General features: G+C 40.7%; 1 protein-coding gene across 3 annotated transcripts in view; it reads right to left on the reverse strand.

The window, feature by feature from the left end:
• The window catches only part of JAM2 (junctional adhesion molecule 2), a 59,655-nt gene that overhangs the window by 6,234 nt on the left and 41,399 nt on the right, over window positions 1-12,022 (reverse strand). For all 3 annotated transcript variants that reach the window (XR_007457469.1, XM_049629317.1, XM_049629316.1), the window contains exons 4-7: window positions 10,374-10,526; window positions 8,527-8,729; window positions 6,582-6,681; window positions 382-489 (exon numbers count right to left, since the gene is read on the reverse strand). Coding sequence is in view for 2 of the 3 variants with exons in the window: in XM_049629317.1 (XP_049485274.1) it covers window positions 382-489; window positions 6,582-6,681; window positions 8,527-8,729; window positions 10,374-10,526 (564 nt within the window). In the remaining variant the exon portion in view is untranslated. The remainder of the gene's footprint in view (window positions 1-381; window positions 490-6,581; window positions 6,682-8,526; window positions 8,730-10,373; window positions 10,527-12,022) is intronic.

Genomic DNA, 12,022 nt, shown 5'->3' on the forward strand with positions numbered 1-12,022 from the left:
AAAAGTGGAAATCAATTTACATCTTGAGATATGTAATTCCTAACGTAAAGAGATCTTAAATACATGTAAATATACTGGAACTATCCATGGATGTTGACTATCTCCCAGTAAGTGCTGCGGCATTACGCCACTCCAGGGCGCCTCTCACATACTCTGTGGTGTTTCCTGAATGTTCCGATGAGGCAGCTCTGCCTTTTGTCCCTATGTTTGCCAAAGTGCTTCATAACTCACCTACATGTCATGTTGAACATTTTCTTCTGCAGAAAAACCAATGAAAAATAGTATCTAGGGTTTGTTAGAACTAATTGGGAGAAACAATGTCTCATAAGAAAACTATATCCACCGGAAGTTGTCTAGCAAAGAAGGGTGAAATCCACTTACTTGAAAAGTAGCCTTTTCTCTGAGCATAGCACACACCAAGGCCACAAACAGAAATCACAAAGGCCACACCTACTACAGCTGCTATGATGCCACGTATGTTGAGATCGTCTGGAATGCAAAATAAACCATGCATGAATTTGGGTCAAACAGACAGACAGATGTAGTTATTGAATTGAAAAAAAAATCACAAAAGCTCCCCTTGGCTTCTACACCATAAACATGGATAGTTTCATGCTGTTAAAGCCTGTTCAATTGACTCACTTCCAGGACAAGATTCAAAATTGCTTGAAAATATTAACAGAATTAAGTTTTGAGGGGCACCTGGGTGACTCAGTGGGTTAAGCAGCTAACTCTTCGTTTCAGCTTAGGTCATGATCTCACTGTTTGTGGGATTGAGCCCCACCTCAGGGTCTGTGAAGGGCCCGCTTGGGATTCTCTCTCTCCCTCTCTCTCTGCCCCTCCCTCTCTTGCGCACACAATCTCTCTCTCAAAATAAATACACTTTAAAAAAAAAAGAATTGGGGTGCCTGGGTGACTCAGTCAGTTGGGCATCCGACTTCAGCTCAGGTCATGATCTCACAGTTTGTGAGTTCGAGCCCCGCATTGGGCTCTGTGCTGGCAGCTTGGAGCCTGGAGCCTGCTTCAGATTCTGTGTGTGTGTCTCTCTCTCTCTCTCTGCCCCTCCTCCGCCCACACCCTGTCTCTCTCTCTCCCTCTCTCTCAAATAAACATTAAACAAATTTTTTAAATAAAAAAAATTAAGTTTTGCAAGAATCTTATATTTAAAGAAATTCTAGCTTCAGAAATAATACGTATGGTATATTCTCTTGCAGTCATTTGTAGAGGTAAAACTTCAAAAGATTAAATATCACACTGGAAGTGACCTTCAAAGTTCAGTGAATTCAAGTATTACACCACCACATACCCCCCAAATTCTACTTAAAATTCTTCTACATCATCATCTGTGTCAACTTCACCAATGCTGGAAAACTCAATCAGCTCCAAAGAAAGCTGTGCCACTGTTGTGCTATAAAACTAAGAATCAGTAACATCTTTCTTGAATTTAATGAGGCTTGTGTGTGTGTCCATATACACATATACACATATACACACCCACCTACATATATGCCATTAAGCTGTCATCCCATTAGGTTTAAAATGAACTAAACTCCCCAAGACTTTTTCCTGTTGTTATTAAGTCATCTTCTCTCTAACCTAAACAACTGGATTTTTTGGAACTCACTTTGAAATCACTACCATTGTTACCAACCTGCGAGGCTTTTTCAGATTCTGTTGTCCAAGAATTAGATTATTAACCTTTCAAGATTAATATTTATGTAATTGGGAACTGCCTCAAAAATACCCTCATTCAAGTAATTAATAAAATGATGATTATGATTTTGTTAGGGAAAGAACTATGGAAGAGGCTATTACACAACCCCCTTCATATAATAGGATCTATTACACCCTCTGGGTATGGGATCCAACCATGTGTGAATCCGTCTAAATATTTAATTTGGATCACATTTCTCCAGCTCGTCCATAAGGATTTCATGAGCCTCACTCCTCTGTCATTTGGGTACTGCCTGTGTATTGATTAATATGTAGATTACCTATACATTTTAAAGGAACAATTCCTCAAAGGGTTCTTGTTTTTAAAAGCAAGTATTAATTAGCATGTGATTAAATAACTTGGAGAAAATTTTAGGTAGCATTTTCTCAACAGTAATTTTAGATATTTAAAAGCACCACACATTTTGGGAAAGATTTTTTTAAAAGAAACATTATTTAAGTGAGTATGCTTATCATAAAACTCTCTGGTCTCAAATTTTTTTTTTTAATTTGTATTTATTTTTGAGAGAGAGAGAGAGAGAGAGAGAGAGAAAACATAAGCAGGGGAGGGACAAAGAGAGAGGGAGACACAGAATCTGAAGCAGGCTCCAGGCTCTGAGCTGTCTGCACAGAGCCTGACACGGGGCTCAAACTCACTAACCGTGAGATTGTGACCTGAGCCGAAGTCGGACACTTAACCAACTGAGCCACCCAGGCACCCCACAAAATTTTTTTCTAATGCCAAGTGTTATTAATTTTCTCGTATATCTCTGAAATGTTAACTGATTGTTTTAAGAAAGAAAACTGGATACACCTTTTGAAAGGCTGAGTAATTTGACCAGAGTAGAAAGCATTAATTATTGCTTGGTATAAACTCAATTCATTTTTAGGGTCAGCTGGCTGGCTCAATTGGTAGAGCATGTGACTCTTGATCTCAGGGTTGTAAGTTCGAGCCCCATGTTGGGTGTAGAGATTACTTAAAAGTAAAATCTTAAACCAACAAACAAAACAACAACTCAGGAGCACCTTGGTGGCTCAGTTGGTTAAGCATCTGACTTTGGCTTAGGTCATGATCTCACGGTTCATGAGTTCAAGCCCCACTTTGGGCTCTGTGCTGGCAGCTCAGAGCCTAGAGCCTGCTTTGAATTCTGTGTTTCCCTCCCTTTCTCTGCCCTCCCCCTCTAAGAAAATTTTAAAAAATAAACTCAGTTCAATTTTGCTTAAGTATTCAGAGGTCAATGAGACCCAGCTATTTATTTACTTAAAACAATAGAGGAGGGGCACCTGGGTGGCTCAGTCAGTTAAGCATCCGACTCTCGATATTGGCTCAGGTCATGATCTCATGGTTTGTGGGTTTGAGCCCAAAGTCGGGCTTTGTGCTAACAGCAAGGAGCCTGGTTGGGATTTTCTCTCTCCTCTCTCGCTGCCCCTTCCTTTCAAAAATAAATGAATAAACTTTAAAAACAAAATAATCTTTATAAAAATAGCAGAGAGGCAATATCCACAGTATTCATAGTCTTTTTTTCTTTTTTTTAAGTTTATTTATTTATTTATTTAGAGAGAAATAAATTTATTTAGTGAGACAGAGGGAGAGAGAGAATCCCAAGCAGAGCTTGACGTGGGCCTCAAACTCACAAACTGTGAGATCATGACCTGAGCTGAAGTCAGACGCTTAACTGACAGGCACCCTACAATATTCATAATCGAAGCCAAAATGAAATTAATAGGGGAAAAAATCCACAATAATCATAATCTAAGGCAAATTGGTAACTAAATGAAACTCCTTAGAACCAAACTGTATCTACTATTTTCTTTGCAGTAAAGAATGTGGTATCTGTGGAGTTTTCAACCTCAAGGTTATTATCTGACAAAAATCTGTCTTACAGTTTGACAGTGAATTTGACATCTCACAACGACAAAAAAAAATGTCTTCTCCTGTAAGACACAGTATAAATTTTATTTTATTTTTTTTTAGTGAAATGGAAGGAGTCTTGTAAGTTAGAGGTAAGATGTTCTCATGCCATTTGCCATGTACTGCGAGACTGAGAACAAGTTCTAAAGCCGCCTTATGTCTTACTATCGAGAAAATGTAACACACACAAATCTATTGTGTTCTTTCTTTGAGAAAAAAAAAAAAAAGTCCAGTATGAAAGGAAGGTATCATTATTCTCACTGAAAGGAAAGGAGCCAAACTGTTAAAATACTAAGTGGGAGTGGGGTCTTGGGGAGTTTTACAGGGACAGCTTGGGAATGATCACCAGACCCATGATTTACCTTCTTTCTGAACTTCAAAAAGAGCTTCTTTAAAGCAGTTAACAGATTCTGTTTGGGGTTACAAGTTACTACCGATGGTTTACCAAAAAAACCTTTGATATGTGATTTCATGAATTCTTACGGATTTCAAAAGATACACATTCCAAACCAAGGGCATGAAACACCTAGGATCAATGGATGAGCATTAAACAAACTAAATTTTAACTTGTAAGCTAACTTATACCAGAAAGAGGAGATAATGGTAAAATCCTAGTGAAATTATAGTGATGATACTAAAAAAACACCAACTACTGAATTTCATCTAGTATGTATTTACTCCAGGCCAGGGAAAAACATTCACTAGTCCATTAAAACCATGCCTTCGCAGATAGGATTTCTTAAGGTGAGACTACATTAGGCACTGAAATTAAATGGGACCATGTAAAGAAAAAAAACTAAAACAGTAATACTGCAGGGGGAATAAGGCTACCGTAAAAAACATGAGGATAGTATGTGAATGAATGAAGTTGGGGAAACACTGTACTAATGCATTCATTTTAAACATGTTCTGATAAATTTTTCTAATGATAACTCCAAAGCAGCACTAAGAGGGATACTTTCTTTTTTTTTTTCTTTTTTTTTAATGTTTATTTTTATTTTTAAGAGAGAGAGAGACAGAGCATGAGCAGGGCCAGGGCAGAGAGAGAGAGACAGACAGATAGAATCCAAAGCAGGCTCCAGGCTCTGAGCTGTCGGCACAGAGCTCTACGCAGGGCTTGAACTCACAAACCGCGAGACTATGACCTGGGCTGAAGTGGGACGCTTAACTGACTAAGCCACCCAGGCGCCCCAAGAGGGATGCTTTCTGATATTTTAAGCAAACACTTATGTTTGACTATTACCATCAACACTTGGAGTGAATTTGGTGGATGATAAGTATCTCTGAATTTCAAAAAGACACTGTGGAAATTAGAATACCCTATTGAGTTCCTTATACGTTAGGGTATCCTGACCTCTAACAAGATCATATTTTCTTTAAAAGACAATGCCAAGAATTTAACCGCACATAAACAACACAAATTAGTGTGCATGTATCTGCATATCTCCGAGCACAGCGAAAAAGCAAATTTCTGACCTCACAAAGATGAAGACAAGCTCCTGAACCCAGGGGAGCCATGGGTATTCAGCTTCAGGGTGCAGCCCTCCTGAGTGACCTTTCACCCCGCAGGTGCGACCTCCGGCTACCCCCCTCCATTACACAACCATTTGCAAAACACAGGACTTTCACAAAGGGAGGACTGAACCAAATTATTAAAAATAAAATGAAAGTTAATATGTGCTCTGGAACTCATATAATCTGAAAAGATTCCCGAGTACTAATTTTTTGAATTCTAAGAAGCTTACATTGTGAAATATGGCAGGTATGTTTTATAGCAAATAGGGATTCATGACTACATTTAACATGTCTCATTTTTTTAAATTTAAATCAAAGTTAGTTAACATACAGCATGATAATGGTTTCGGGAGTAGAATGTAGTGATTCATCACATACATATAACACCCGTGTACATCCCAAAAGTGCCCTCCTTAATGCCCATCGCCCATACAGCTCATCCCCCCCCAACACACACACTCCAGCAACTCTCAGTTTGTTCTTTGTAAGATCTCTTATGGTTTGCCTTGAGAGCCTACTCTGGTAAGTAAAGCACTGTATTTTAGGAGATTGAAAAAAATTACCAATAATAATCTGATAACAACAACTAAAATAGCCAACAATCTGCCAGTGCTATTTCAATAACCCTTTGAGTTTTTTTTTGTTTAAAAAAAATTTTTTTTAACGTTTATTTTATTTATTTTTGAGACAGAGAGAGACAGAGCATGAACGGGGGGAGGGTCAGGGAGAGGGAGACACAGAATCGGAAGCAGGCTCCAGGCTCTGAGCTGTCAGCACAGAGCCCGACGCGGGGCTCGAACTCACAGACCGCGAGATCATGACCTGAGCCGAAGTCAGACGCTTAACTGACTGAGCCACCCAGGAGCCCCTGTTTTGTTTTTTTTTAAAGTAAGCTCTACTCCCAACATGGGACTTGAACTCACGACCCCAAGATCAAGAGTCTCATGTTGTACTGACTGAGCCAGCCAGGCACCCCCTCAAATACTGATTATTTGAATCTTCATAATAACCCTATGAAGACAGCGTGTTACTACTTCCATCTTGGGGAAGCTGAGGCTAAATAATTTGCCCAAGAATATGTAGCTAGGAAGTGATGGAGCTAGAAATCCAACACCATACCGAATCCTTGACCCTGCGCAATTTATAACAGTCACAGTGTTTGTTTGAAAAAGGCCGCCTGGACAAGCATATTTTTAAAACAATTATCTGAAAAATTAAGAAACTTCAACAGTATAATGCTAAACATTCTTGGCTCGTTTGGGAGACGAACTAAGAACAGAATGTGTGCTTTTTGCAACACGTCATGTCCAAGCGAATTTTAAACACTCCGTCTGGCTTATCTTTCCAATCACTCGGCCCGATCCTACCCCTTGCTCCTTCTCCCCAAGCACTCGTGCGTTCTGGCTGCCAACCACTGCTCCTCCCGGTATCTCATGCTTACCTACTTGCATTCGCTTCGCGTGACACCTGCGACGTCCCACGGAATTATGGGCTTCACAGAAATATTCTCCACTGTCTAGTTTTGAAACAGTGTTAAATTGCTATTTGCGGAAGGAAAACAAACATATATGTTAAGCAATAAATCTCTAAGTAGACTCCTAAAGCAACCGCATCCCTTGAATTTTAGCCATCAGTAGGCCTTTCCTTTTTCACCACCTAGGCCTTTATACCTTTACCGCGAATTCAAAAATCTGCCATGACTTCCAGGCGTAATTAGCCAGGCTTCCTGTTTATTTTGCCAGAGAAGGACTTAAATATATACGGGGAAGTGTCTTTGTTTTGTGATACTGAGGAGGCGGTATGGTTAAGAAGGCAGTGGGCATTTTTCAAAGTTTACAGCACATGGTACTATGACGTTTTGTCAGTATTTCTAAGTCCTGGGACGTACCACTCGGAAAGGCAGGCCTCCTTGGCCTGAAGGGGCTAATGCAGTTTTCTCAGCCATAAGTGAGTTCGCTGCAGCAGCAAACAATCAACACTTCCTCTAAAGGGCCAGAACTCCTACCAGGAAGTAGCTTAGGGCCTAGGAAAATCCTAATAGGTGTAGCTTACAGGGTTACAAATCTTCTCTGTTGTAGAATTCTTGAAAATTCTGAAAGAATAAAGGGCTAACCTTTGCTCCTTCTACTCTCTGCCACAATAACTGAAAGGTGAGACTTTGGTATTATAGGCTTCGTAGTTTTTATTAGTGGATTTATTCCCTTTGTGAATTTCTGGAAGGAAGGAAGGAAGGAAGGAAGGAAGGAAGGAAGGAAGGCAAGGAGGGAGAGAGGGAAGGAAGGGAAGGAGGGAGGGAATGCAGTGGGTCCTGAACACCTTAAAGGATCCTGCCAGTGCAGAGGATGAGAGGGGTACTCAGAATCATTCTTTTGGTGCCCTCCTGGTCACATCCTCAATACTGCAGTGGTCACTGTGGACTGCATCCATGACAGCCACGAATCTCTAAGGAGCACCTCCTCATTGTCTTAGATCCTCATGCAATACATGTTCCTAAAAACCAGGCTTTTGATCCACGAACTCCCTTTTCTCTCTCCCTTTCCATCACCCACCACCTACACATCGCCCTTTTTTTCTGTATACTTCAACATGATAGGACAGAAAGCTTCTCCTCGTGTATTTCACTTTATGAAATCATCTCTCACTGTCCCCAAAGCCAGACTATAAAAATATTCACCAGGAATGTAAGGCCAAGGGTAAGTATTAACAACAAGTTAGACTAAAACCATAAATGATTTACTGGTGCATAAGTAGTAATTGAAAGGAAGTCATTATCATCCATCCACTGGAGTCTTTGTTGCTTATTTCTCAGGAAATAACCCATCCTTGTCCTGCCCTGGTGCCTCCCTTTGACATCATAAGATATTTCAAGGGTTGAGGCTAAGTGGGGAAGGTGAATCTATATCATTTCAAACTCACCTTGAGGCTTTTATCACCTGCTCTGAGAAAAAATAAATTTGAAAAGTAAATATAGCGAAGTGTGACGGCAGGTCTTCTGCCCAAGTTCTCAGTGTAAAATTCATCGGACCTGCTGACTGAGCCCGCTGACGCTGCAAGGGCTGGAGTGTGGCCCTCCTCAAGGAGCCACAGCCAACAATATGCTTTATTATTTCCCAGAGGATCTGGTATTTAAATGTTACGGTGCGCGTGTAGATTGAAGGAACGAACCTTTTGACAGTTGTTAAAATTATTATTGTTAGTTCTTTGTATTGCCTTCCCATCTCCTTTTCCATCACTTCCGTGGGCATGTGCCATCTGTCCGGCACCCCCCTCCCTCTCTCCACTTAAGCAATGGTTATCAGCCCTCTATTCTCCATCATTTTAGTTCTAATAATTTTTCTTCTCCAAACACAAGACTGCTATTAGGCCAATGCTTATCATGACCTTACCAGAGTCCCAGATTTTGTATTCATTGTATATGAGCTGTTGCTGCCTTGGGGGCCACGTCTCGGATTCTCTAACAAATTGACGCCATCTTTAAACCACGTGTACTCAGGAGCTGGATTCCCTTCTTTGTCGTGACATCGCAGCTCTACCACAGTTCCACTCAGAGCAGAGCTGGGGACGTTACACAACGGTACTGCTGGAGCCACTGAAGGATGGAAGTCAAACGGCACTGGTTATTTATAAGCTAAACAAGAATTTTAACAGCCAGGTAAAGATGGGTTTATTGGACCCCTGGGATAGAGACTGGCTACTTGTTCAAGAGATCCCTTTCCTTTCTTCATGGGGACACAGCTAGACCACGTTTGCCAGGCCCCTTGCAGCCAGATGGAGTCACATGCATGAGTTCTGGCCAATGGCGTGTGGGAAAAGTGATATATGCCATTTCTGGACCTGATTCTAGACCATAAACACTAATCTAGGTACTACTTCGAAGAGATTTTGGAGCTGTAACTAAGGTCCCAGATCTACTGTCTTTTAAAATAGGGAGATAACATAGATGCGTCTGACCTAATTGCATGACCCCTTGAAAAGTCATTTTCTCTGGTCGGTCACAGAAGGGAAAGTCAGAGATTCAAAGCACAGGAAGGATTCAACATGCTTTTGTCGGACTCTAGGTGGAGAGGGCCACGTGGCAAGAGACGTGGCGCCTCCAGGAGCCGAGTGTGGCCCTCAGCTCACAGCCAGCATGGAATGGAGACTTCAGTAGTGCAGCCACAGGAACTGAAATCTGCCAACAATAGTGAGCTTGGCAGTGGGCATCTCTGCGGAGCCTCCAGGCAAGAACTCAGCCCAGCTGACTCCCTGATTTCATCCTTATGATACCCTAGGCAGAGAGCACAGCCTTACCTCCTGGACTTCTCTGAGCTACAGAACTGTGAGCTCATAAGTGGCTGGTGTTTTAAGCTGCTAGGCTTGTGATCATTTGTTCTGTAGCAATGGAAGACTGATGTACCAGCTGAATCTCCTGCAAGGTTTTCTGAATTAAATTTCTACTATACTGGTGCATCGCTAGCATTTTAGGAAGACCCTGGGTTGTATAGAAAAAGGAAGAGGAGTTATTTGACTCTCTATGATCAACAGTTTATATTAATATCTATGGAGAAGAAAAGACCATGTTCCTCCACTAACTGTCGGCATGAGCTATTAGGATCTATCGATCAGTCTCAGAGTAACTAAATATATTGGCTTTGGAGTTAATTCCACCAGGGTCCGAATCCTGGTCCAGACACTTATTGGCTGTGTAGACTTGGGAAATCATTTAGCTTCTGTTTTCTCATCTATAAAACTGAAGTTGTCAGTGAAGATTAAGTAAAATTACATATGTGAAAGAGCCTAACACATACTAGTTGCACGGTAAATGCACGGCAAATGCACGGTAAATTTCCCCTCTTTACCAAATAACCTCTAACTCTTTCTCTGGCCTACTTTTTCATTTTATTGCTTTTCCATCATCTCATGTGATAGGATTTTATGTGGTAAGAGATATACCACATATACTGAAAGGTACTGAAAAATAAACTCTTAGGGGAACTGCTCCTATGTACAGGATAGGGCCATTAAGATTCACCTTAATCTTAAATGATAAGAGATCTTGTCAGAAAAAATTAGTCAGAGTAAAATTTCAGCAGCAAATGAGGTGAAGAGGAGATACAGCCAAGATTTTGCAGGAAAGGTGCTGATTTCTAGAACTTTCCTGACTGGGGCCCCAGGTTGCCTCATTGCCCCAGGGCTGGGGGATGAGGGAGGGAGGGTGGACAACAGTAATCCCACAGATACAAGCGCATCATACCTAGTACTTCCAGAGTAACCGTATCTTCTTCCAGGTTTTGGCCTTTCTTAGATGGGGCACTAATTTCACAACGATATTTCCCAGCATCATTTCTTGTAACATTTTTGATCCGTATACTGAAATCTATCATCTCGGCTCGATATTTAAAATCACCTTTTAGAAAAAGAAGACAATGACGTTAATAAGAATGCAACTAACTTTCCCTATACTACCTTCCTCAAGTCACCTCGCTTTTATTCTATTTGTGCCTCTAAGCACTGAATTATTTTGAGGCAAATTATTTTATTTTATTTTATTTTATTTTTTGAGGCAAATTATTTTAGCATGTCATCTATTATTATCAATGCTTTAAAAGCTCATTACATATTCAACAGGAAAAACAGGAAGTGGAAAGAAGTGTATAATAAATTAAAAATTAAAAATAAAGCCCCACTAGGGGCGCCTGGGTGGCTCAGTCAGTTAAGCGTCTGACTTCAGCTCAGGTCATGATCTCACGGTTTGTGGGTTTGAGCCCCGCATCAGGCTCTGTGCTCACAGCTCAGAGCCTGGAGCATGCTTCGGATTCTGTGTCTCCCTCTCTCTTTCTCTGGCCCTCTACCGCTCACACTCTGTCTCTCTGTCTCTCAAAAATAAATAAACACTAAAAAACAAATAAAAAAAAATAAAGCGCCAGTTAAAGGTAGTTGTATTTACCCTCTACCCGCTCCCCTCCCCATAAGCCTAAGTCTTAACTCCTTAGGCTTGTTAGTGATGGCCTAGCTTTCTAGACGGTGATATGGACATAGGGTAACATGACAACGACTGAGCAATGACCCTCCACCTCACTTCCACACCATCCCTTCCTCCTTTCTCTCAAGAGTCTAATCTACTGAGCCAGCAAGAACAATTGCATTTTACATCCTTTACAAATGAGCTGAGACATGAAGGGTCCAGGGTCTCCACGGACTTCGCCTTCTTCTGTTCTCTGTCCTGTTTTGGGGGTGTTGTGTTCTAGGTCTCAGTCATTGTTGGTTTCATCTCATACTTACAAAACATATTCTCTTTCACCATACACAAAAATAAACTCAAAATGGATTAAACCTAAATGTGAGACCTGAAACCATAAAAATCCTCGAAGAGAGCATAGGCAGTAATCTTTCTGACAGCAGTCATAACAACATTTTTCTAGACAGATCTCCTGAGGCAAGAGAAATAACAGCAAAAATAAACTATTGGGACTACATCAAAATAAAAAGTTTTTTCAATGAAGGAAACAATTAACAAAATTAAAAGGCAGCCTATGGAATGGAAGAAGATATCTGCAAATTATATATTTGCTAAAGGGTTAGGATCCAAAATATATAAAGCACTGATATGACTCAATACCCCAAAACAAATAATCCAATTAAAAAATGGGCGGAAGACATGAACAGACATTTCTCCCAAGAAGACATACAGATGCCCAAAAGACACATGGAAAGATGCTCAACATCACGCCTCATCAAGGCAAATCAAAACTACAATGAGATATCACTTCATACCGGTCAAATGGCTAACATCAAAAACACAACAAACAACAAGTGTTGGTGAAGTTATAGAGAAAAAGGAACCCTTGTACACTGCTTGTGGGGATGCAAACTGGTGCAGCTATTGTGGAAAACTGTATGGAA

Source organism: Panthera uncia, chromosome C2 (genome assembly GCF_023721935.1).
Source record: "Panthera uncia isolate 11264 chromosome C2, Puncia_PCG_1.0, whole genome shotgun sequence".
Classification (NCBI taxonomy): Eukaryota; Metazoa; Chordata; class Mammalia; order Carnivora; family Felidae; genus Panthera; species Panthera uncia.